This window comes from Dipodomys merriami, unplaced genomic scaffold, assembly GCF_024711535.1.
Source record: "Dipodomys merriami isolate MVZ:Mamm:240054 unplaced genomic scaffold, mDipMer1.0.p SCAF_9, whole genome shotgun sequence".
NCBI classification, from domain to species: Eukaryota; Metazoa; Chordata; class Mammalia; order Rodentia; family Heteromyidae; genus Dipodomys; species Dipodomys merriami.
Window position 1 is genome coordinate 23,829,058 of NW_027206512.1, and position 27,824 is coordinate 23,856,881.

General features: G+C 38.2%; 1 protein-coding gene across 3 annotated transcripts in view; it reads right to left on the reverse strand.

Moving 5' to 3' along the window:
• Positions 1 to 27,824, reverse strand: part of Slc4a4 (solute carrier family 4 member 4) — a 366,043-nt gene that overhangs the window by 99,067 nt on the left and 239,152 nt on the right. For all 3 annotated transcript variants that reach the window (XM_070012959.1, XM_070012960.1, XM_070012961.1), the window contains exons 8-12: positions 23,063 to 23,220; positions 14,332 to 14,419; positions 10,546 to 10,700; positions 8,721 to 8,834; positions 5,315 to 5,489 (exon numbers count right to left, since the gene is read on the reverse strand). In XM_070012959.1, the coding sequence (XP_069869060.1) occupies positions 5,315 to 5,489; positions 8,721 to 8,834; positions 10,546 to 10,700; positions 14,332 to 14,419; positions 23,063 to 23,220 (690 nt within the window). The remainder of the gene's footprint in view (positions 1 to 5,314; positions 5,490 to 8,720; positions 8,835 to 10,545; positions 10,701 to 14,331; positions 14,420 to 23,062; positions 23,221 to 27,824) is intronic.

Below are 27,824 nucleotides of genomic sequence, written 5' to 3' on the forward strand. Positions count from 1 at the left end.
GGAATATTTTAAGTGTATAAGAAATGATACATTTCTAACTGAAGCAGATTGATTAAAAATTCTCAGCACAGCAGTATGTTAAAATAAAGCCTCAAATTTGGAGATGCCAGCTATAAATGTTCCTTATTATGAGACAACTTTGCTCAAAATGTGCTCTGTTAGGCACCATAAATATCACAAAATTCACAGAATTCTAAAAATTTTACTGCATTCTTTTGCTCAAAGGTTTGTGAAATAGGAATATATTTACTCTTGAAAAAAATGAAATTGCTTTCTCCACTCAGTCTTCACTCGAGACTGTGCTTAGTCATTCACAGTCAAGTGTGGGTTTAAATTAAAATGTTTTTCTGTATTCTATAAAGCTAAGAACAATTTTTATAACACTAGACTGGCTACAAAGTATGAAAAGGTATTCTTTATACTAATATCCTGTCCAGATATTAAGTAATCCATAAACATTTGTTGACTGAGGTTTGACATCAAGTGTCTGTTCAGTTTCTATTTCTTTGAATAGAAAATCCTTAACATAATAAATTCTTGTAGAAAATATTTATACACTGGTTTTTAATGACTTAATTAGAAGTATCTGGATGGATAGGATGGTATACTTGCTTGGCAACTGCAACTACAAAGTGATGATATGGCAGGAATGGCTATAGATAGTTCAGTTATATAAGAGATATATTTTAGAAGAGTAAGGAAAAAGATCTTTTATTCCCTTGAGAATACATCAGCGAAACCAGAGTACCACTTTGATACAATTTGCTGAAAAAGTTGACTACTGTACTATTCCTAGACTTCAGGAAGCTTATGTTCTAGTCTTCATTGCTAAACTCTAAGGACAAGAAGCAGACTTATACAAGTTGGGGTTGGACCATAGATAAATGTAAGGTCTACTTAACTAGAAATTTATGGATACCTGTGAATACCTACTTGTTAAGTCCCACAATCTTCTCCTAGCTGCCTGATGGGAAAAATATGTATGCCAAGATGGGGATTTCTTGTGACATCATTTATGTTGCCATTATAGTTTAGTAATACTTGAGCCATCTCAACCTTAACTGTTCTCATTTTGAACATAGGCTCATGGGAAATGATCTATACAAGTCCCAAGAACAACTGCTTCTGTTGATATATGTAATATGTGAAATAATAAATACGTAGTATATACATAAAAGATATATATTATTTAATAATAATATGACTGTAATGGGGAAACTACTTGGAAAGGAGGAGGAGAAAATGTTTGTAAATAGTACAATAAAACCCACAAAAAACTGTTAAAGGTGGAGAAAGAGGAAGAGTTTAAGAAAGATTATTATAAGAAGGGTTAATCTGATCAAAGTACATGATGTGTATGTAGGTAAATAAAACAACAAAACACCTTTGTACAATTAATTTATGCTAACAAAAATAAGATACTTATATATACTAAATAGATACAATGCAGATACTTTATATAGTTGTATAGGTATCATCAGCTCTAAAATAAATGCTTCACTGTGCATTCCTGACTTCAAACAGGCAAGACCTCCTGAGCAGAAGCTGGCAGGAGAGTTTGCTTAGACAACACTCACTCCGTGACTCAGCCGTGTTTTCACAACATGTTTCTACGCAGCACCCATGTCTATTTGCAGCCTGACAATAAAGGCCCTGTGAGAACCATCTCTGAGCTATCTGCCTTTAAAAGCAAAGACACTGTTCTCCATTGACTCACTGGAGTTGCCTGTGCTTGAGAGAATAACCCACTGCCTCGTTTATGAAAGCATGTGATACTACTGCAAATTATGTCAGACTCTGCCAAGTCTTACCCTGTCAGTCTTGCTCTAGTGTTAGGCCAAATGAAGCCAGAGGACTTCAATCCTTAAATAAACCTACGACACACCACTACTGGTATCTCATGGGAGCACTGAGAAAGATTCCTTTCATCAACAACCTTGGCTGTAAATAACACCAGTATGGGATTCTTACCTATTTTACTCACCTATCTGAACCCCTAAGTACTTAAAATAGTGTGCAACACAGAGTAGACACTCATAAATTAACCTTTGCCATAGAACTGTGAAATGACATGGGCCTTAGCTCCAAATCTATAAAATTATTTGTTATATATACAATATATTACACAAAGTATTATATATAACACATATAATACTATACGGTATATTATATGTTACATATTATATATAATCATTTTCTTTATCCCTCTTTGTCAGTATTTCAGCTGTCACTCACTATGACTTCTACAAGTGGAAAACTGTAATCTAGGAGGAGGACTTTACCAATATGGTTTTTAAAAGAAAAAGGCATCGGAAGTGACGAAATAGGCTCCTTAATATTTCCACTCAGAGACTTTTAAAAAAATATGTTCACAGATTTGCCAAAATTATCAACAAATCAATGAACACAATAATCCAATTGTGTCTAGAAAATATGGTAAGTTTGCATTACTTAGAATCTCAACTCCCAATAGTAACATCCAAAAATTATTATTAACACCATGTATTTATGTTTACTTAAGTTTTCAGAACCCAGAGAATATCAGAACCCAGCAGCCAGGGGAAGTCCCATGCTGCTTACATGGTTGCACCACAGAGTACTTTGCCAAGAACTTACTCAAACACTGATTCACATAGTAGGAATCAAAACAGGCTCTGACATTCTTCTCCACTCATCCAAGCTACTGCATTCTAAATGTAAGTAAGTCTTATGATGTCACATAGATGAAATTCAAAAAGGCATGAAACACACAAAAAAGCATCCCAACATTCCTGTTAAAGTGCAAAGAACATCCTTTAAAAAGGTTTTGGTTGTTGTTGTTGTTGTTGTTTGTGCGGGTCTCAGGGCTAAAACTCAGGTCCTGGGCACTATACCTAAGCTTTCGTGCTCAAGGCTAGCTTGAGCGATAGGTCTACCTACATTTTGGGTGGTTAACAGAAGAGAAGAATCTCATGGACTTTTCTGCCCAGCCTGGACTCAGACAGCAATCCTCAGATCTCTACTACCTGAGTAGCTAGGGTTACATGTATAAGCCCACCTACTCGCTTCATTTTATTTTCTTAGTATGTGGCTGCCTGAATTGTCTTTATGATGACCTCATGCTTCCCTGGTGCTTACTTTTCCATTTATTTTTTGAACAATCTGTTTATGTGATCTTAGGATACCAAGCCAGATGAGAAATAAGCACCCAACTTGGATATAATTCAGAGTTTATATAGAAATTCTATGGCTAACATTACTGTTATAAATTCTGTCACATGAATGAAGATAAGGTTGGGAAGGATTGGAAGGGGATACTCTCTTTGAGTAATTAACTTCTGTGTCCAGCATGCTTCAGTTCTATAGCCCAAGCAGCTATTCTCATGGGTAACCCAGAGTGACATAGTCTTTAGTTAGCACCATGTTACTTCAGAAATTGTTCATCCGAGGCCAACATTTGAAAGTCACAAGATTTCAAAAAGAATTTGAAGTTTCCAGTTTCTCTTTGAAAATGAGAACTATCCAGTCATGTTGAGTACATGTTCACACAAGAATAAGCAAAGATGAGGACTGCCTATCTCTTTCTCATGAAGCCTGAGTTCTTGGGAATCATCACAGTGCCCAGTGTGAGGAAGCCTAAGCCTGCCTTGTGGGAAAGTCATATGATGAGTCCCCATGTCATAGCCTGTCCAGACATGCCAGCCCAGGCACCAGATGTGTGAACAGAGAGGCCGGGTGATTTCAACCTTTGGAAGTGATTGAGGGATCCCAACAATCTGAACGATTGTGTGTGTGTATATGTGTGTTGTTGTTAAACTGAAAAAAAAAATCAATGAGTAGTTTCACGTTGAGGACTCAGGATTAAGCTGGTTTAATATGCTGAAGAGCTTCTCAGATCTAGAAGTCAGTGCCATCTGACTGCAAAGTAGATGAGGGACCAAAGAGAGAACCACTCAGCTGAGAGCATCATCACTATAGCCATGAAATATCAAATGGTTGTTTGAAGCCTCTAAGTTCTGAGGTAATATGTTATACAGCAGTACATAAGAACTAACATATAAATACACTTACACTAAAATACAGTTGCTTAAAGTAGTTTTTCCTCTTTTACTTGGGATGTAGTTTCCATTTTATATTAATATTACAGAAGAAATTTAGAGGGCAGGGGTTGTGGCTTATGCAATAGAACAGTGGATCGGAAACAAGCACAAGGCTCTAAGTTGAAGTAATTTTTTTTTTTGTAATTAACTGCATTGAAAAAAATAAGGCCGGCAGCATTTGAAATGTTACATTTTCAAACACTGATAAGTAATAAATGGAAAGGACAGAGTTTGAAAAGGGTTTGAATTGGGCTCTTTCATGACAATATCAGCTCCATTTACTCTTCTATGCTGAGTACACAGGGTACTGCCTTTTTTGGGGGGGGGGTCTGGTCATGGGGCCTGAACTCTGGGCCTGGGCGCTGTCCCTCAGCTCTTCAGCTCAAGGCTAGCACTCTACCACTTGAGCCACAGCGCCACTTCCGGCTTTTTTCTTATGTGGTGCTGAGGAATCGAACCCAGGGCCTCATGCATGCAAGGCAAGCGCTCTACCACTGAGCCACTTTCCCAGCCCCGCCTATTTTTTAAATAACTAGATCAAAATACAATTAGTCTTATATCTATATTCTGACTGATTAGGGAAATTTACAACAGCTTTCTTTCCCTAAACCTGTGACTACTATTGATATAAAAGGAAGGTGAATATCACCTTCAAGGTAACCAACTTGCTGTGGTTACAATTAATGGTAGAGAATTATTCATGCCAGAATCTGCACACCTTAATGAGACAGACCCAGGTAGAGAAGAATCAGCTCTTGGCTACTACACATGAAAGCTGAACCAATAGGCTTGCAAATCCCAGCCACTCAATGCTTTGATGACTTGCTTTGCTCTTGCAAGCATTAAGGGGAAAAATAACTACACATTGTTAAAAGAGTATGCCGTGCCCAGTGTAATAGAATATAGGCCATATATTCCAGGAACATCTAAACCTGATGCACTGCACAAAGTCAAAGCAGCTGATATGCTTTTGCCCAAATAGAATTGTAGCTCCTCATTTCCTCCCCTTCTTTTCCCCACTTGTGACTCAAGCCAGATTTCATCAAGCTATTTTTGTAATTACGAACATGCTGGAAATACAGAAGCAAGCCAGAAGCAAAGTAAAATGCAGGAGCTAGCACAAGAAAGAAAATCACGCTGAGTAACTGAAAGGCCATCTGCTTCTAACCGAGCTGCAGGGGTGAGGAAGACAATCTGGGCTGTACTATCTGTGGACTCCCCAAAATCACACCCACCTGCATGTTGTCAGTGGCGTCCCCGAGCAGTCCTCCAAACGTGATGGCATTCGTTACCGTTGCCAGATAGATGAAGAGAATCGCAGAAAGTGCCTGAATGTTTAAAGCATCATAAAAATCACTGGCAAAAAAGGGTGCTTTCCTCTTTATGTCCTTAATTAATCCACCACAGAACCTGAGAGTGAGAAAGCAAAACATGTGACCAAATATAACAATCAGTGACCAAAGTCATCAGGGCCTAATTCACTTAACCACAAAGGATCTGTACTGAAAATGCGTGAGTCAAGATACTATTTCATACAGTCCTACTTAAGAGGAGACCAGAAAACTGTGGAGAAATATGTTTGTTTCTCTTTTTTTCAGTTACCAAAATAGGTACCACATTATTCCCTTGTGATAGATCAGCCATTTGTTCTTTGGATGAGAGAGAACTGTGCAGATAAAGGAAAATTTTCCATTCTCTAAAGGAAAACATCTAAATGTAGATTATAGGAGGCCTTTGATAATCTTGTCACCCTCATTCCTGCGTGCCCTCATTCTACAAATAAATGTTTATGGAGTGCCTTTGTTTATGCCTACACCATGGATATTCTGAGTGTTTGAAACACAATGGTCAACAACACAGCTCTGCCCTTGTGGAGTTTACTTTTAGGGAACAGAGTGAGAGCAAATTATAAATAAGATAAAGAGGGTAGGCCCAGTGGTTCATGCCTGTAAGCCTCTCTATTCAGGAGGCTAAGATCTGAGGATAATGTTTCCAAACCAGGCAGGAAAGACTGGGAGACTCATCTATCATAAACCAGCAAAAAGTCAGAAGTAAAGCTGTGGCTCAACTGGCAGAGTGTCAGCCTTGAGTAAAAAAAAAAAAAAAAAAAAACTAAGGAGGCTGCCTCCATCCCCTAAGTTCAAGCCCTAGTACTGGCACAAGAAATTCAAGTATAATATGAGTAAAATATAGTTATAAAAAAGACAATGAGACTGGATGGAGTTGAATGTTTCTGGAAGCATTCCAAATAGCTAACTGGCTGAAAGATAGGCACACAGCAGAACCATTTCAGGGTTTGGAATTAAAACCACTGGTCTCCAGTAGCCATTAAAAAAAGACAAGTAGAGATGATGGTTATTTAGTACTGAGAAAGAGGTCTTAAAAATTATAGATACAATTAGGCAGGACAGGCTCCTTGAAAGGGGACTTCGGGGTTGGGACCTGAAGCAGTACAGTAGGATCCCAGGCAGGCGTATGGCAGACAAAGGGCAACCGAGCCCACTGCAGCATCACTGACTTCGTGGAATGACTGGTCCAGCAGCCTAGTTCCCTACTTCCCAACCAAACCCCATGCCTCTGCCTTCCTGGTACATGCAGCAGCTTTGCCTAAAGGGATCCCTTCCCAAGACCTAACAGTTCTCTGGTTCCATCATTTGGATTTCCACTCTGGTCTATCTAGAGTCTTCCTGGCTGGACCTGACCTCAGTGCTCCCCAACACCTCACTTCCACTTTCTTGGTTTTCACAGGGGTGTGCGTGTGTATGACACCAGGCACATGGGAGTGAAATTACAGTCTGATGAAATTCAAGAAAATGAAATCCCAGAACTCATTTCTATGATATGAGGAAAAAAGGAAAAGGAAAATCCAAAAGGAAATGGTTTGGAAAAAAATCTACAGTAGCACTGCATAACGATGTTTTTAGCAAGATGAACCACATATCTGATGATGGGCTCACAGGATTATAACAAGAGCTGAAAAAATATTATGGCTTTGTGACATTCTTACCCATGATGAGGTTGTGTTGTGCCAGGCATAGCTAATGTGTCTGCGGTAATGTGGATGCATTGAGCCTACTGCAACTGTCAGTCATAAAAGTAGAGACATACAATGCTTCACCATACATAAATAGCACTTGAGAGTCAATGACTGTGTTACTGTATATGTATTTGCTACACTATATTTTTATTTCTATTTTAGAGTACTCCTACTCATAAAAATAAGTTAACTGCAAAAAATACACTGTGTTACATTGGCACCAGCCTAGTCTTTACCTCCTCCGTCTTTTGGTTGCACCAAGAGGCCAAATCAAGTGACTGATATATGTCACCTAGGGTGAAATTAAGTGCACTCCATATGCTTGCACAATGATGAAATCGCTTAAAAGACAACAGTTTCAGATCATATTCCCTCCATTGAGCAATGTATGACTGTATTCAGAAAAGAAGAGTGGAAAGAAGGTTGTGTGTTCTTTCTTCGAGAAAAGAAAAAAAAAGAAAGTAATTTCCTATGAATTTAGGAGAGAAACCCAAGGGGATCCACAGGAAGAAGAAAGAAAAACAATTCATTCAGATGTGATTGCACATTAAAACAATGTAATTGTCTTAAAATGATCACTTTTTCAATTTTATTTTTAGTGTAAAGGTGATGTACAGAGGGGTTACAGTTACATAAGTTTGGTAATGAGTACCTTCCCCTCTCCTTGTCCCTCATTTTCTCCCAATGTTTCCCTCCCAAACCTCCCATCCCCCAAGTTATATAGTTCATTGTTAACACAGTATCTAGTGAATATCACTGGTGAATTAGTTCACCCTTTGTCCCATTATTTCTGTGCTTCCCCTTACTGTCTCTTAAAAAGATAAGAGTATTACTGTTTAATAGTGCAATATTATGAAAATATTATAGATTAATGAGAATCTCTCTCTTTATGAAATGATTCTCCTACTTAAGTGTTACTTAACACAAATGAAGTAGAGAAGGGAGAATTATCATGAAAAGCAATTAGCTGTGGAGATGTGGGTATGCTGCAAGTCCCAGCTCCAGGATAAGGAGATGCAACAGAGAATTGGGACTGCAAATTTCCATTACACGTTGCTCACATTTGAGGAGGCATACAGGGCGGAGATGGCACTGTGAAAGCCATGGGAAAGAAAGGCTAGTACATCTGCCATCTATACTCACCTACCATCATGTCAACCCTCTTTCTGCCACCGCTCAGTCACTCTAGTGGCCACTCCCCCTGTCTGAATGCCAGCCCCCCACGCTTGGGGCATTGTACATCCCTCTTCCGCCCCACACTTTCTCAAACGTTGCCATTCTGCATAAGGCCTTCTCTGACCATCCCACCTAAAATTGCTATACCGTTCCTCCATCCCTATTTTTCTTTATTTGTACTGTAAAATCCTTGCTGTATTTATTTATTTATGTTTGTCTCTACAAAAGAAGACCCATAAGAACAAGAAGTTTGTTTAATTCATTGCTGCATCCCCAGGGCCTGTGACTAATAGATTCAACTAGAAGTATTTATCGACTGAACAAATGAACAAAACAACGAAAAAAATGCTGAAGGTGAATTCAGAAAGAGAAAGAGAAATTTAGGTCTAAGAAAAAAGATCCATCTGGTAAGAAGACCCATCAGTTACCGTCCAGTTCGCTGGAGTTCTTCACAGTCTCCGTGCCCGCCCCCGCCGTGTCCTCCATCATGGGGCGTGTCCCCATTCATCTGAACGTTCTCTCCACCTGAGTACATGTTCTTTCTAAGCAAGACAACAGAGCCCAAATGGATATTAGTCTATTGGCTTCTTAGCTGTATCCTGTGCTAGCTAATAGAGAGATGGAGTGGAAATATTTTAAAAGGCCATTATGTTTTGCTACTATCCTAACAATGGATAATTCTTTTTTTTTAATTGTGAAAATACTGTACAGAGGGGTTACAATTACATGGGCAAGGTAATGAGTACATTTCTTATCAAGTATTGTTGCCTCCTCCTTTGTTTCCCCTTCCCATCCCTTCCCATCTTCCCCTCTGCTTCCCTCCACCCCCACCCGGCCAAAGTTGTAAAGTTCATTTTTCAGCATAACGACTTGTACATCTCATCGTTGCAATAGGTCCACCTGTATCCCTATTTAAACAATTTGTTTTTGCCCTTCCCCTCCACAAATTATACCAATAACAAATACAGTGAAAGCAGAGGTTATACCGTGGGGGAGGGACATACAAAGCAACAAAGAAATCATCTTATAAATATGTTAGAAACAATCACATGAAAGAAAAAAAAACATTGCTTTCACTATATTTGATGTTGGTATAATTTGTGGAGGGGAAGGAAAAAAACAAATCGTTTAAATAGGGATACAGATGGACCCATTGCAACAATGAGATGTACAAGTCCTTATGTTGAAAAACAAACTTTACAACTTTGGCCCCAGGGGAGCGGGGGAGGAGGAGGGAGGAGATGGGAAGGGATGGGAAGGGAAAACAAAGGAGAAGGCTGCAATGCTTGATAAGAAATGTACTCTTATCTTGTCCATGTTATCGTAACCCCTCTGTATGGTATTTTCACAATAAAAAAGAAAAAAAGAAAAAAAATATTTGAATATCTTGGGGTTCATTTCACCTAACATCAACTTATCTGACCTTTTTTGTTTGTCTCAGACATATACTAGTTATTGCAAATAAAGGAAACCATGGGACCTATGTTTCTTTTGGCCTGGCTTACTTCACTTAATATAATTTTTTCCAAATCTTTCCACAATGGATAATTCTTAAAGTGTTCTATAGAGAACGAAGAAAAATGATTGGATGAATACAGAGGTTGAATTAACTGCATATCTTAGAAGAGGGACACTGTGCTACCTGGGAAATAATAGATTCCCAGGAAATGGTCTCCTCATCTACCTTACCCATTTTCTTATTTTTAGACAATTCAATTCAGTTTTATTGACATCAAGTAGTAGCACAAAAGGAGTTCATTTTAACAAGTCTATTTCTGTGTGCTATGCTTCTTGATCATAACCATTCCTTTACTATTCTCCCTCTCTCCCCACCCTTTTCCAGAACCATTCTCACCAAGTTGTCACGTTCCATTTTCACACATGCATCTGAAGTGTTTTGACTATTTTCTTCACCTTTTAAATCTTTCAAAATTTAAAGTAAACTGGTCTTTTATTGGATACCTACAGAGAGTCCCCAAAAGAATGTCAGCAATACACTCCAACAACACAATCTGAATCCTCTCATTTGTCCTCACTTTGGAACATCAAAACATGTACAATGTGTTCTACAACACAAATCCTACAGTATCAGAGAATGTGAATTCGAAGCATATCAGTGATTCATTTGAGGCAATACGCCCTAGAGACCTGAAAATATCAAGGTGATGCCTGACTCCACTTCCTTTTCCAAATATAACCTCCTTTTCAGGAGTATCCTAGTACCTGAAAACTCCCAACTGCCTAGTACTTTACCTTTTATCAGATGATGGAAGACTCTTCGGAGGTTCTATCCTAATCGTTGGGTCCCATTCCCCAGGTGGAAGGACAATGACTTCATCTAGGAACTCATCAATGCCAGCAATCAGGTCATGCCTGTCTTTTGCTTTATAAGCAATGTCATGGAACACCTAGAGAACAGTAAAAGAGAAATTTCCACATGTCCCATACCACATTAATCCTAAATAATGCAATCCATCTCCCACTGATAGTCCTGTAACTATCTTTTAATATGGCCTATATTCAGGTTTTTCAAAAGTATTTAGGTATTCAGATTATGATCTCAAAATACAATGACGGGGGCTTTAAGAAATTGCTGTTTTTTTTAAATGACTTTTACCCCCATCAAAACTGTAAAAATTACATGTTTCTCAGGCTCCTTTTAGTAAGCTACCACAGTTTTCTAGGAGCCAGATGAAAATGCTTTGGGAAAATATCTATTGAAAGGCTATTCACTGAAGTCAATTACTGGACAAACAAGTGTTGATTTAAGAAGGAAAAGTTCATGCTGAGTGTTAAGTCCAGATTAAGCCTCAAACACTGTAGTGCTCATACATAAATAGCGTGTGAACTGTTTTTTTTTTAATCTAGTGATATTGGCAGAACACAAAGCAAAGGTCTATCTTTTAGCAATGTAATTACAAATACATAAAAGGCAACTAAAAATTCACATCTTCTGTACACATCTCTAGAGGAAAAGTTTCCAAAAGGTATACAATCATTTTTATGAATCATTCCATTCTTCTGAGTTGATGACCTGAAAGTTCCATATATCACCCACATCACTAATATCTCGCATGCTAAGTTCCTTAACCACTAGAAGAGAAGAGGGGCCCCATCAAACACTCTTAACTATTTTTCAAGCCTTCTTTTGTCAGGCTCAAGTGGTTCACATCTATAATCCTTACCCGGGAGGCTGAGACAGGAGGATCTCAGTAAAAAGTCAGGCTAGTTGGTAAAGTTCACAAGATCCCTTTGTCAACCCACAGCTGGGTATGGTGGCATGTACCTGCCAAACTAGCTACATGGGAGGCTAAGATCAGGAGGACTGCATCTCAAGGCATAAAAGTCCATAAGATTCCATATCAGAGGGAGAATCTGGGCATTATGCTGTGCATCTGGTATACCAGCTACAATGAGAAGCCCAAAATCAAAGACAGTTAGAGCACATGCCTGACCTCAGCAAACAACCAGTACAAAATTGGGGTGGAGTTGTAGTTCAATAAGGAATAGTACCTGCATAGCAAAAGTAGGGCCTCAAATGAAAGGTCTGGTACTACCAGTCAGAAATAAAAAGCTTTCTGCTAACTTGCTTCTGGAAAATCATTTTTAAGAGCTAGTTATCAAATAACAGTGGTCTTGTGGTTGTAAGGCTGAGGAAAGTACAATAAAAAGGGCTTAGAATATCCTCAGTGTTAGACCCTGCCTTACTACATCGTCTGGAGAGTCTAAGATTCACGCTACCTGTCAACCCTGCAAATAGAAACTGGCATTTCTAATCAATGAGATGTAAGAAAAGGCCACATGGGAGTTTTAACACTTGTTAAAACTTTTTTCCCATTTTGAATGTAGTTGGGATGATGTGCTGACACAGGCAAATTTTGTTTTTCAGTGTTTTTATTGGTAGGAAAAAATAAACTTGGTATTTTAAGAGCACAAAAGTAGAGGCTGAACTCTCAATCATTAAGCAACCACATTAAAGCAATCCTAGAAACTACCTAAAGTCTGACTTTCTGCTGTAAGAAAAAAGTTAATCCCTAGATTGGTTAAAGTCACTCACAGCCTGATACATATTAGTATGAAGAAATGAAAAAGTAACAGAACTAAGAACCTATAGAATGTAAATAAATTAACTCACAATGAAGGAAATAAATGGTACCTCTCATTCTCCATTTAATATTTAGAGAAACTGACAAATCAATGAAGCCAAAGCAAAATATTTGGGGAAATAATAAAGTGAAAAAACTCAGAAAGAGAAATTAGTCCTATATTCCAAAAGTATTTCTTTTGCCACAAGAGCAGTCTATAGTTTTATCAGACCTAAAATTCATTCAAACTATTACAATGACGGTGAGGCTGTGATTCTAAAGCCAGTACTAGAAACTTTGCAGTACCAGGTGACAAAACACACTGCAGATATATACTGGGCCTTCCCACAAAATTTCTTCTAAAAACATGAAAGTATGTACTACTGATACCCAAAACTGCATTCTTCATGTAATTATATATGATTATATAAAATTTATTAATAAAAATAATATAGTACATCCATATTTGAATTCTCATAATTAACATATATTTGAGGACAGGTAATATAATGAGCTCAAATTTTTTAAATATATTTTTTATTATAAAGATACTGTACAGCGGGGTTACAGTTACCTGAGCAAGGTCCATTTCCTATCAATGAGCTCAAAATTTTAAAGAATATTTATCACATCAATTTTTAGAATTGAAAATATGTGATCAGGTCAAGGTAAATGTGTACATTATCACCCCAATCATTGATCGCCTGTTTGTGTTGGGAACATTTGAAATCTTCCTTACTAGATTTTTACTATTTTTGTGGATTTTGTATTTGCTGATAATGAGGTTTGAACTCAAGAATGCCAGCTTGTTCAGCTTGCTCTTATCGTTTAAGGCAACCCTCCAGTCTAGCTTTGTGCTGGTTCATTTGGAAATGAAGTCTCATGGACTTTTCTGCCCAAAGTGACTTCAACCTGTGATCTTCAGCCTCCTCCTGAGGGACTCAGATTACAGGTGTGAGCTACTAGTAACTGGCAAGTCTTTCCTAGCTACTTTTTAAAATATATAATTAATTGTTTTCCACATCATTACCTAATTATGTCTCTGATCATTTCAAATTGTATACTAAATAATAACCTATAAAAAGGTAGAATTGTGTGTCAAGTAAAGTTTGCAAAAGTGTTTTTGAGGAGCCAAGCACTGGTGGCTCATGATTGTAATCCTAGCTATACTTAAGAGGCTGAGATTTGAGGATTGTGGTTTTGAAGCCAGCAGGGCAGGAAAGTCTGTGAGACTCTTAACTCAAACTAACCACCAAAAAGCTGGAAATGAAACTGTGGCTCAAGTGGTAGAAGCCTAGCCTTGAGGGAAAAAAACAAACATTTTATTTGAACATAGAGTTAAAAAAAAATAAGCAGAGTTTAAAAATACCATAGTCATATAAAGCAGTCCTTATATTCAATGTAAATTATGTAAAAATTGAGGGAAGGGATGAGAGAGAAATAATGGGAAGAATAATGGAAGGAGTGATAGGGACCAAGATATATGTACTCAAAACCCTACTTATGGAATTGTAACCTCTCTGTACAACTATTTAACAATAAAATTTTAGCGGTTGGAAGTATGGCTCACTTGCCAATGAGAAAAAGTAGAAGGGATGGGATTCAAGTTCTAGTTTCTGACCAAAAAAATAAAAAGAAAGAAAAAATTTAAAATATATGTGTACAATAGGTTCTTTTTTTGCATTTTAATTAAAGGCAATTGTCAATTTATTTATTTATTTATTTAGAGGTTCTTGTGGTATTGTAGGTTCTTGTAGTATTATAGGTTCTTGTTGTCCTGTATATGTACTGTATAAGGAATATTAGTTCATTTAATGCAAATGAGTGTATCTTGTGTTATGAAGAAGTCTGCTAATCATAGAAATCTAATTAAATAAAATATAACTGCCAATTCAGAGTATGAAATCAACACAAATAGGACATTCACAGCACCCCATCTTTTCCAAACCCCTACCTCATCAGACATCAAGGTAGCAATGGCTCTGCCAATCTCATGGTAGGACTTGGCTTTCCCCTTTGGACCTAAGAGAATGAACAAGAACCTAATGGAAAAGGAGAGAAGCAGACACTGTAACACATATTTCATCATGTTCAGTGAACAGAAAACCAAATGTCTGTCATCTTAATGCATGAAACCATTGGGTGTCATTTAAAAATACTCTTTTTCACAACTTCAAAATACAATTAATTGTTCAGTTTATGTGGAAACAAAGAAGAATGTTGTATAGAAACCTGAGAAGCGTCTTCACTGAGCAAGAAAAGTTAGCTTCGTGTACTTCTATGAGTCAATCCATCTTCTTGTTTTAAACTTTTTCTTTCTCCATTTCCATTGGCTTTTGGAATCATTGGAATAAACTCATGATGTCCAGTTACTAGTATGCTGCTGGATGACTCTGACTTTTCTTTACTCATTATGGAAAGTGACAAATGGCTCTCCCTATACTTTTAAGAACTGTTTCTATTCAGCATGATTGGGAGTTAGCAAAACAAAATCTTTCCAAGTGAGCCAAATGCTCACAGTCAATAAGAGGAAAGAGAAATAAGAGAGAAATTCAAAATAAGCATCATCTATAACCTGTTAAAAGCCTTTTGTGGGATTCCACATTTTCTTTCCAAATGTTTTTTTCTTGATAATTCAACTACAGAATAGGTCCTGAAATCATAAGAATGTGCTTATTCCTAACTTGTCACATTGGAAGGGCAAAAGGGCAAACATAGTCTTCCAAGTAAGTGGTTAAGAAAAATGTACAAAAGGTGACAATGGATAAATCCCAACCATAACAGGGATCATGTCTTGCCTACCAAAGAGATAATAAAGGGAATAATATGATGACATCATGTACTTGCACAGTTTCCGAAAACCCATAAAGCATTTCACATTCATTATCTTGTTTAAATTTCCATGAAGCTCTCTTCAAAATGGCCATGCATGCTATACATGTTTAAGGATGAAGAAACTGAACTAGAAGAAAATGATAAATGAGCCCATGATTTGTGCTTAGTGAACAACAGGTCCTAGGATAAAGCTCAGTGATGGAGTGTATGCTCAGCATGCATGAACCCCTGGATTCAATCCAATTCTTAACACACACACACACACACACACACACACACACACACACACACACACACACACACACAAATAGAGATAGGCAACTAGACCTTCTTACATCCTGTTCTTTTCACCGCACAATTCTGCTATCAACCTGCCCAACTGATACACAACAGCTGTGATTCATCTGAGGAAAACTAACCAGCGATTATTTCCCCAGGTCACACTGGGAAAGGGCTTCCAGGGAAGAGAACACTTAGGCGAGACTTGAGCGCATTAAGAATGGCTTCGCATTTTACTTTTCTAAATCCTATTTTATTATTTAGTTACTTCTATACTTGACTTAAGAGAAATATTGACAGCTTGCTCCTTATATTACTTTCTATTCCAAAACGCCCCTCGATGGATAAGTAAATTTTTGGTTATAAAATTCAATCCAAAGGAGATAGAAACCCCCTAAAAAGCTGACAATGCAAAAAAAAGGTATCAAAGTTTGAAGATTCAGATTTTACATCATAATAATTATAGAACTATCCAGTTTGCTTAGAAACCAAGTCTGGAGTGGAATGGAATACTTGCTTTCACTTGAAATCATAGTGAACGCAGTATCTAAAATGGTCAGCAAGCTTGAAAGTGTTCAAATATGAAAGAAGTCATTTATTTCTCCTAAGAATGAAGTTTGACTGATGCTATAATTTAATTCCTATGAAGCTGACCACTTCCTATATAATAACATACTACCACATGTATCATTATATGCTTCTACTCTAGTGTTATAATGAGAACTATAATCATTTTTAGTATAAAACAGTCAAAAGATACTTAGTCCTTAAAGTAAAATATAAGGCCACTAAGAAATACTCAGATTGGAGAAGAAGCTAGTAGCTGACACCTATAACCCTAGCTACTAAGAAGGCAGAGGTTGGGAGGATTGCAAGACCCTATTGCAAACTAAGTTGGGCACTGTGGCGTGAGCTTGACATCCCAGGAACATGGAAAGCATAATTAAGAAAATAACAGTCCAGGCTAGCTCAGGCAAAAAGTGAGACCATATCTCAAAATTAGGCAGAATAAAAAATGTTGGCAGTATGGTTTGAGCAGTAGCACACCTCCTTCACAAAGCCTTTAATTAAAACCCCAGTGCAGCAGGGCACTGGTGGCTCATGCCTGTAATCCTGGCTACTCAGGAGGCTGAGATCTGAGGACCATGGTTCAAAGGCAGCCTCGGTAGGAAAATCAGTGAGACTCTTATCTCCAATTAACCCCCAGAAAACTGGAAGTGGTGCTGTGGCTCAAGTGGTAGATTGCTTGCCTTGAGCTAAAGAGCTCAGGGACAGCGCCCAGGCCCAGAGTTCAAGGCCCCATGACCAACAAAAACATACAACCCCCCCAAAAAAAACAACAACAACAAAAAACAGTGCTGCCCAAAGAAAAAAATTACTCATATTGGTGACATTTTCCAATTCACCTTGTCTATTCACAAACAGCCAGCTATCAAGCAAAATAAGGGCATAATTTTAGGTAAAATAGACAGATGGAGTGCTGCAAGAAACATTGTTAACACCTGGATCTTTTATTTCACACATTTTGAAATAACAGATTCCTTTTGCCTACCATTTTTTGTTATTTCAATAATCTCAATATTAACTTTTCAATAATACATAATATCCAAAACCTTTCCAGAACCACTCTTACCTCTTCTTACCTCTTGCTAGTATCTCTATGATGATTATAGTTTACAAATACACATTATGTGTTGCTGATACATTAACTACTAACTCAGTTCACTATATGGCAACAAAGCCACATTTCATCATCTTAGTGAGCAAAACACTCTGTCACTAATACCCATCAATCAGGATCTTAGGCAAGGGGTATGCAGAGCTATTTGAAGAGCTGAGAGAACAATGGAGGCACCAATGTAAATCCTACAAGATGAGAACATGCATTGTCCATAAGATGGCCCATGTTTGCCAAATATCATCAAGCAATGAATGGAAGCAGTAAATCAATGGTGACTATAACACCCACTTTCACAGAAAACCCAGTGTATGAGATATTTATGAGTTCAATAATCTGGGTAATAAAAGTATCTAGGTTAAAACTGAAAATATATTTTTTATCAATCAAATATCATCAAATGTCCAACAGAAACAAAACATTTTGAGCTGAACACCAGTGGCTCACATACCTGTAACCCTAGCCTGTACTTAGGAGGCATCTGAGATATGAGGATCAGGGTTCAAAGGCAAGCCTGGGCAGGAAAGTCCATGAGACTTACCTCCAATTGCCCACCAAAAAGCCAAAGATAGAGCTATAGCATAAGAGGGAGAATGCTAGCCTTGAACGAAAGAGTGAAAAAGCTAAGGGACAGTGCCTACACGCTGAGTACGGGCATGCATGCACACACGCTCGCACACATGCACAAATAAACGCACATGCGTTTGAACACATGCACACACACACCACTACACTACCACTACCGCAACAACATGTGACATTGTTAGAATTTTCCTATATGCCAGTCAGGAACAGTTCATTAAATGACTTTCTTTAAATGACAGACACGGGAAGCCGAACAGCCACAGCAGCAACAAACATCACCTTGAGTCACACATTGCAGCTGCAGGAATAGGGCCCTCTATGGAGCTGCTAATCCAGTCTGCTTGACTCAAACCAGGTGAGAACTCTGAGAAAGGTTCTGCCCGAAATGTTCTCTCCCCGTTAGCCTTCAAAAGCAGCAAATGCTGTTACAACTTTTATGATGCAAGAACATCCTCTCAAGCTCAGCTTCTACAATGTATTGAAAACTCCTTTCATGACCTAAGCTGAGTTTTGTCAACAGACTGATGTTATTTTTAAGCAGAAGCTTTATTTCTCTTTATTAAGAAATTAGAGTAAACAAAACATTTGTCTGGCTGGAAAGGGACAGCCAATGTTGACAGCTCAGAAAAAAATAACATTAATTTACGTTAGTGAGATTTTCTACTCGCTCATAGCTAGAAATAAGTCAGAGTAATGGCAAGAGTCTTTATAAGGCCCTTTTGTACTTCTGTGAGCTTTTCTCAAATAACTAATTCCATCTGCAGAAAATGCCTCTACCATTCTCCATAACAAAAAGAAGTACCAGATGATCTGTGTCCGGAACCAATGGCCTATCCTCACATTCACAAAATAATTATAGGCAGAAACAGTGCATAATATCAGGGGGAAAAAAGCCAGCCTTCCTAAACCACTCAATCTTTTCAGAAAGGATTGTACCCCCTCCCTTCCTGATATATCATAGCTATTTCTAGAATAAACTCAGCCTGCACATCACTCACACTTAGTACTTTTGGAAAATGTGGCTAAGCTATAGCTTCCACAAAGATTCTTGAGGACCACAAATCCATCGTGACCAACCACAGTATATACCATACCTAATAGCTAGCAATTAGACTGGTAGACAGAACAGAATTGAATGAGTAGGACTTCTGTTTCAATTCCTCTAGTATGTTTAGTGTAATAGCTTTAAGAATTACACATCAACTCTTTCTCCTAGGTATGCCATTATAACACAAAATATGTATTATCATCTAGAACCACTAAACATGTAAACATTCTGCTATTTAAAAAAAAACAACTACTGCTTACTGAATAAAGCATTTTCCTTAGCTGTCCAAATCAGCATCTGAAAGGGATGAACTGATCTAGAGTGTTGGATGCTCTTCATGGGATAATGGATTTTTTTTCCCTTAACCTACTCAAGGTATCTTCCTAAATTCTCCCTAAAATCTGAACTCTGAGTCAAAAATCTCTACTCTGCTTCAGGCATCGATAGTGAATCTTCCCTTGAGTTCCATTCATCTCTTGACTGTAAAATGTAAATAAGAATACTTATCCCATATATATCTCATAAACCTGAGGGAGTGGCCACCCTGTGAATAGACATAAGATGATAGCAAGCAAATTGCCTGCATGACACTAGACAGATCATAAATACAAGCTACCAAGTCCTCAAACTTCCAAAGCCAGAGCTTGTTCACTTTTGCATAAAAGATAAGAACTCCCACAAACACAGACATCCACCTACCAAGTTAACAGTGGTACAGCTGCAAGCAGGAGCTAAATCAGACCAACAAGGAACAGAGAAATGGAGAAAAGTATGAACCCCATGCAAGAAAGAGGAGCTGTGGGAGCTAAGCTATGTTCACGGTAGTATTACCATGTATTAGGAATAGTAACAATAATAATAGCATAAGTTCTTCCACCCATCAAAGGGAAAAGTGACCATAAAAAGATATGCAACAAAACAGACTTTGCAACATAACTCAGCAGCATACACATTAAAGCACATCATGGAACACAGCCGCAGCCTTCCCAACAACTACCACATCCCTTGTGGGATTTCCTTTATTGAATTTCACAGGATGCAGCCATTGTAAATGGCTTCACATTACTCACTACCAAAAAAGCTAATGAGACTCCCTAGTCAGTGATTACAGCCAGCACTGGTCCTGAGGATAGCAAATGGACCAAACTGTTTCCTGGAACAATGTTAACATGCAAGGATATACTGCTCAGATTATTGCCCTGAAATAGTTTTATGGTATTATTGAATTACATCCCCTTTGAATTGCTTGGCTCCTCTTGTTAATTCAAACAATGCTATATTTCACCTCTAAACTAATATTATCCTCCAGTACTGAAGAAAAACAACAGAAAAAAAACACAAAAAATAAAGAATGAGCCAGACAAGAGCAGATGATAAGAGACACAAAAGTATCAATATTTTGCTACTCAACACATGTGTGTTTTTAAAAAGCCTTTTAAATATTTTTTATTTGAGGCTTCTAAAGAAAAATGGCAATGAAACCGAGAAAGCAAGTGCAATTTTCTTTAACACCTCTTGACATTTTTTTCCCCTTCCCAGCCCCAGTAAAGTTAGTTCAAAGAGATATAAATAAAGCCATCGGGGCACCAAACTGGACTTCAGCCATTGTCTTAGTCAGCAGTTTGCCAGGTGATTGCTCAGACAGAACTGCAAGGCTCTGCTGGAATGTTTTCAAGCAAAAAGATAAGTTACAGAAAACACAAATCATGCTAATCCCATTAATTGAAAAAGCTAGATCATCTCCTTGCTGTTTGTCCAAACACTCCCCTACATATTATTCCTATACTAAATAAATGCCTAAGAACTTTAAAAAAAAAACAACAACAACAGGTTAAAAACTAGTGGTATGATCAGGGAGAATGGCCTGAATTGAGTAGGGCCTTGCGGAGTGTTCTAATTTTCTTCCTAACTTAGCTAAAAGTAAGTTATGAACCTCTTGCCACTGCTGGTTAATCATGATGAGACCTTCAGAGTTCACTGAGGGAGATGGAGCGTGGTCTGCTGGTCCCCATGGAAACTGAAGAAAAGTCACCTGTGCTTTCCCATGGGTGAGCACGGAAAGCACCCGCGCTCTGAAAGTCCTTCCAGAAGACAATTTCCTCATGCTATCCTGAAGGACACACTTCTCCTTAAACCCTTCCCCAGCACAAGTTGAAGTGATCTTCCCTTTCATCTTACTACATAAATCAAGCTTCCTAACTACTGTGCCATTTCCAAGGGAGATGAAACGGTGATTTCTGTGGTGTTTATGCAAGATGACGAGGCCATAAACGGGAGTATGGGGCTGTAACATCAGTCGCACACTTCCTTTTAAAAAGATTCATGGAGCATGGCATAACTGAAAAGTACACAAATTTAAGCATATAGCTTAGAGTTTTACAAATATATTTGTGTACATGTGTCTATGTATCTGTGTATCTATGTGTATATAAGCCAACTACCAATTTCCTCATAAGGCATAAAGCAAATTAAAGCATTTAATTTGCTTTATATTTACCTAATGTATCACTTTGGATGAGTTGTTCAGACTCAGTTTCTTCAGAAGTAAAGTCTATATGCATTTTTTTGCATGTTAAAGGATTAGAGCCAAATGCTGATGGTTTACACCTGTAATCCTAGCTTCTCAGAATGATGAGATTTAAGGAGCGTGGTCCGAAGACAGCCCAAGCAGGGAAGTCGGCAAGACTCTTTTTTCTTCCATATATATTTTTATTGTAAAAATACTGTACAAAGGGGTTACAGTTACATGAGTTATGAGTACATTTCCTATCGAGCACTATTACTTCCTCATTCACTTTTCTCCTATCCTTCCCTCCCCACTTCCTCAACTCCTCACTCCAAACCCCCCCCCAAAATTGTAAAGTTCATTTTCAACACAGTGTCTTGTACATCTCATTGCTACAATCAGCCAACCTGGATCCGTATTTAAGCCTTTTTGTTATATCCCTTCCCCTCCCCGAATTATAAAAATGTATGTACAAAATGCAGGACACCACAATCAGATACAGTGAAAACAGGGGTTATACTGTGGGAGAAGAACATACAAAAGAAACAAAAGAATTACATCATGCATTATAAGTACGTTAAAAACAATAGCAAGAAAGAAAAAACCACTTGTGTCTCTGTTTTGGGGTTCACTTTGCTTAACGTCATCTTATATGGCCATATGTACATAGTTTTTGAACTTTTTTGCTTGTCCTAGACATGTACTAGTTATTGCAAATAAGGGAAACCATGGGACCCATGTTTCTCTCATCTTCGCTAGCCATAAAAGAAATGCAAATCAAGATAACATTGAGATTCTACCTCACCCCAGTTAGAATGGCTGTAAATGAAAAAATCTAATAACACAGATGCTGGAGGGGATGTAGCCAAAAGGGAACCCTACTGCATTGCTGGTGGGAGTGTAAACTTGTTCAACCACTTTGAAAAGCAGTATGGAGATTCCTCAAAAGACTCCACATAGAGCTCCCCTAGAACCTAGCAATCCTACTTTTGGGCATTTACCCAAATGATCACAAACAAAGTCATACCAAAGCTACCAGCACAACTATGTTTATCGCAGCATTATTCACCATAGTGAAGATATGGAACCAACCCAGATGCCCCTCAGTAGGTGAATGGACCAAGAAAATGTGATATATATAGATATATATATAGATATATATATATATAAAATAATGGAAATCTATGCCTTCATCAGAAAGAATGACATTGCCCCATTTGTTAGGAAATGGAAAGACTTGGAAAAAATATATTAAGCTATGTAAGATTCTTACTTGCAATTAACTACCAAAAAAGTAAGACTTGAAGCTATGGCTTAAGTGGTAGAGTGCTAGCCTTTAGCAAAAATGCTTAGGAATGAGGCCCAGACTCTGAGTTCAAGCTCCAGGACAAGCACGCACACACACACACACACACACACACACACACACACACACACACACACACACACACGCACGCACGCACGCACGCACGCACACACACACACATTTTTATAAATATAGACTACTATATTGCAGGTAGATTGTTGTTGTAACTGCAATTATTATTATTATTATTATTATTATTATTATTATTATTATTATTATTATTATTATTATCTAAAGTACCAAATAATTTAAAGTTTCAAAGTCATACTTAGCAGTTATTTCAAATCCAGGCTCTCTAAGGCACTGCACATGTCTTCATTCTCCAGCTGAGTAGAAGAACGCTTCCCTAGAAACACCCTGGACCATCCCACGTAGGAGAGCAGCTTACCTGGTGGGTACAGGGACCTCTGTCATGGCCCCCAACATGACAGCCTGCTGCAGCCGAACAAAGGCAATGAAAGGTGTATCCAAGAAGTCCACTTCCCCAACAAGCACATTGGAAGCTTCTGCATCACGTGGTAGTTTTTTCATAAACTTATTCTTCAGCTGCATGGAAAGAGCCAAGAAAACCGAATTTATTTCCATAGAGGGGACAAGGAAGACATCATGAGTATCACTCTTGGAAAGTCCCTTCACACAACCGTCCCTAACTGGCAGTTCACTGCAATGACTCATGCTTGCAATTCCTACTATCGTGGAGTTAGAGATCTATCAAACCATATTTGAGGCCAGCTTGAGTAAAAAATATTCAAAGACCTCATCTTAGCAAATAAACTGAACATGATGGTATATACCTGTAGTCCCAGGTACACGAGCGGCCATCTATAGGGGGATCTATGAGCCCAGTCCCAGGCATAAATGTGATACCTTGCTTGAAAATTAATGAAAGCAAAGAGACCTAAAGGTATGGCTCAACTGGTAGGGCATCTGCCTATCCAAAATCCCAGTACCAAACAGTCCCTAGTGAATTATTTAATGGGAATCAATGTTATCTGTAGCTTTGAAAAGGATGTAATGATGCTGAGTCAAACAAACCCCAAGATAAGGACACAAGAGGTTTTATCTTTGTTGCTGTCCTTCTTAATGTACTTATAATGTACTATGTGATTTTTTTTGTTTCTTTGATATGTTCTTTCCCCATGGTACAACCCCTGTTTTCATTGTATTGGATTCCAGAGTCCTGAATATACATTTTTCTAACTTGGGGATGGGAAGGGAAATAACAAAATGCTGAAATAAGGATATAGGATTACCCACTGTAACAATGAGATGTACAAGACACTGTGTTGAAAATGAACTTTACAACTTTGAAGGGGGGGTAGAAAAGGGGAGGGAGGAGTTGGGGAGGAAAAGGATAGTAGGGGAAATATAAAGGAGGGGGTAACAATGCTTGATAGGAAATGGACTCATTACCTTGCTCATGTAACTGTAACCCCTCTGTACAGTATCTTTACAATAAAAATATATTAAAAAAGAAATGTACTCATGTACCTATGAAACTGTCACTCCTCTATAAGTCACCTTTACAATAAAATTTAAATTAAAAAAAGAAAAGGATGTAATGATGGTTTATACAAAGAACAACGTGCAGCCTAACTTGTTTCACATATTTTTTTCACTCATTCAATACAAACTATTTAGTCAATCACCATTAAGTATGGAGGGGGGGGGAGGTCAGTGGATGATCTATTTCCAAGGGATACTAGAAGAAACCAGATGAACTGCATGCCCAGTAGGCTCATATACCCATGGAGGAAACAAGATAGAGTATGATGCAGTGATAAGTACTAAGAAAGGAAAATGAAATGGGTAAAAAAAAGTATATACTGTTTTTAAACAGTGTAGATGGAGAAGGCTTCTACACTGAACAAGGTCACAAGTCATGCAAAGACCTGGATAAAAAACATTCTGGCTGAAGAGAATGGCAAATGCAAAGCCTCTAAACAGGAAGGAGGCTGAGAGTATTTTGGAAGCTCAAGGGGCAAAGAGGAGGAGATGGGAGTAATGAAGTAATGAAATAGACCGCAGTACCACAGTGGGAGCCAGCCAGGTCACTGGGTTCTAACAGCCACAGTAAGGAGTTATAGGTAGAAGATGCCTGCCAAAAATACCAGTAGAAAGATGGAACCTTTAAAGGACATCATTTGGGAAACATCACGGCCACATAAGGGTGTCACAGCCCTGAAAGTGAGTGTCTATAGAGTAAAGGGGTAAGATTTATACCTGATCAATTCTATTTTCATTGAAATAAAAGAAAACAGTACCAGAAAACCTTGAAAAAGAGAATCAGAGAGAGACAGAGACAGAGAAAAGGAAACAAGGACTTCATCAACAGCCAGGTGAAGAAGGGTCACCATAAAGACAGTGTATCAGCTGAGTCCTAGGAGGATGAAAGTTGAAATAAAATTTAAAAAACTGAGTAAACCAATCAATTTGGCAGGATGGCAATGCTATGGGATCTCAACAAGCACTATTATAGTGGATACCAGAGTACTAAGTGAACAATACAGGTGAAGGAGTGCAAACTGGTATTTGATATTTTGAAAATTATCTCTACTAAGAAGAGAGAAGAAATGAGGAAGGGAACTGTGAAATGTGGATATTAGAGCATGTTGGAATATGAATACCATGAGCTTGGAGAAATAGGTTAATGCTGGAAGATAGGGATTAATTACCAAAGCAGCTCAAACAACCTAAAACTATTGAGAAGGGACAATATTCCTTCTCAACTAGAGGATCGGCTTCAGTTACTAACACAGCTCATCAATACTACCAGGATTCAAAGGTAAATGACTGGAGAATATGGTGAGGTGGTGATGAGAATTTCTCAGGACTCTTATTTTTGCAGAGAAGCACAAGTTAATGGATAGTGAGGAGGAGGAGGGAGACATGTGCAGGTTTGGGAGAGAGGAAAAGATGGCATAAAATGGTTTTCTCAGAAAGGCTGCTTAATACAGACACTCTGAAAGCTTGTCTTGTAGGCATTATTCTTTTATAAAACCCAAAGGAAATATTTCAATAATCATGGAAGGATAAAGATGAGAACTTGGAAAGATCATAGAAAAGATATAGATTCTGATACATACTTATCATCCAACATCAATGTCCCACTCTTCATGTCAAAAGTGCCAATGTACTTTTCTACATGGGTCATGGCTAAAATGGAAAGGGCTAAAATGACTCAATTTCCTCCATTAGTAAAAAGGCTATGTCAACATTCTTATTTTCAATTTCTATTTCAGAGTTTTTGGGGAAAATAAGTGACAGGACCTAGAGCTCCTTCACTGTCAGTAGCATTTTGATATGAATTTTTCCATTAGTTTTGCATTTCATACAAGAAGGAAGCTATCATGCAGATGCATCTAAGACTGTAATACTAAGTACAAGGGAGGTAGAGATTTGGAGATTACAGTGCAAGAGCTGGGAGAAAAAAAATTGGTAAGACTCCATTACAACCAATAGCTGTGCTTAGCATACATCTGTCATCCCAGTGACCCTAGAAAGTACCATAACTAGGGTGCAGTAGTACAAACCTATCACACCACAAGGCAGGGAAACACAAATAGGAGGATTGCAGCCAATGCCAGCCTGGACATAAAGCAAGACTCTATCTAGTAAATTATATGAACACAAAAGGAGTTGGCAGAATGACTCAAATGACAGAGTGCTTGCCTAGCAAATACGTGCTCGGATCCCTGTACTATCAAAAAGGAAGGAAGGAGACGGGCACCAGCGGTTCATGCCTGCAATCCTAGTTACTCAGAAGGCTGAGATCTGAGGTTTGTGGTTCAAAGCCAGCCCAAGCAGGAAAGACCATGAAACTCTTATCTCCAATAAACCACCAGAAAACCAGAAGTGGCGCTGTGGCTCAAGTGGTAGAGCTCTTTAAGCTGAAGAGTTGAGAGACAGGGCCCAGGCCCAGAGTTCAAGGTCCATGACCAACCAAAAAAAAAAAAAAAAAAAAAGGAAGGAAGGGAGGGAGAGGAGGGAGAGAAGGAAGGGAAGGAAAGGATGTAGGGAGGGAAAAAAGGAGGGAGGGAGGGAGGGAGGGAAGAGAAGGAGGAGGAGGAGCAGCAGGAGATGGTGTGGTGGTGAAAGAGGAGGAGGAGAAGGAGAAGGAGAAGAAGGGAAAGCTACTTGACAAAATGCAAGAAAATTAGGACAAAATATTAAGTAGAAACCAAAAACAAATGAGCAACTAAACTGCAAAGGCAAGGTAGAAACATGACTACTACTAAGTAATATGGAATTTCCCAAAAGTTCTAATATTAGTCTTCCAATAAATGATACTGCTAAAAGTTAGTGTTAGATCTTTCAGATATGAAAACAGTAGCCATGGGAAGTGGCTAATCACATTGCCAAAACTGTGATCATGCAGGAAGCACAATAACACAAAGCAGAGTGTGGGGCATGACCAAGTGGTCCAAATATATACACAATCACATTTCTCAAGCTCTCTCCAGAGACAGTGTTCACCAACCACAGGACACAAGTTGTATAATAATCTGTTTTTACCTTCCCATCAGAGTCCCTGCTCCAGGTAGACTGTTGATCTGACTAATCACCCATTTTGGTTTTGTGTGCTTAAATGCTGTCATACTTACATAATACAGTCATTATGTAAAACAACATTGTTCTTTTCCCATTTCTACCTTTTCTAAACAGCATTCTACCATTCTCAGGCTGCTGCTTTAGAAACCCTGGAAGTATTTAGTTCTGAATCACACTTTGCCCAAGTGTAAATCCTTTCACTCCAAGTGTCAGAAGTGTAAAAGCATTTTATTCCGAATGGCTACTTTGCACATAATTTATCTGCAATAATATTATGAGTTGAAGGAATGGACTCTGTACCAGTGAAAATCAGATTCAAAGACCTTCAAGTACAGCAACACCCTAATTCAGAACACATGCAGAATATCTCACTATCTGTTAGACACTTTCCCAGTGTCTTCTTAGTACAATAGCACCCTTACTAACGTAACTCTGCCCACACTGGAAAATTAGGAGTATGCTTTTATGACTAAAGAAAATGACATAACTTCTACATGCTCTTCTGAAAGATTTTTGTTAAGATACATCCTTTTTGTTTATCATATCTCAACTGTGGTAATGGAATACGAGTATTCTAAGATAAACTAATATGTACCCTA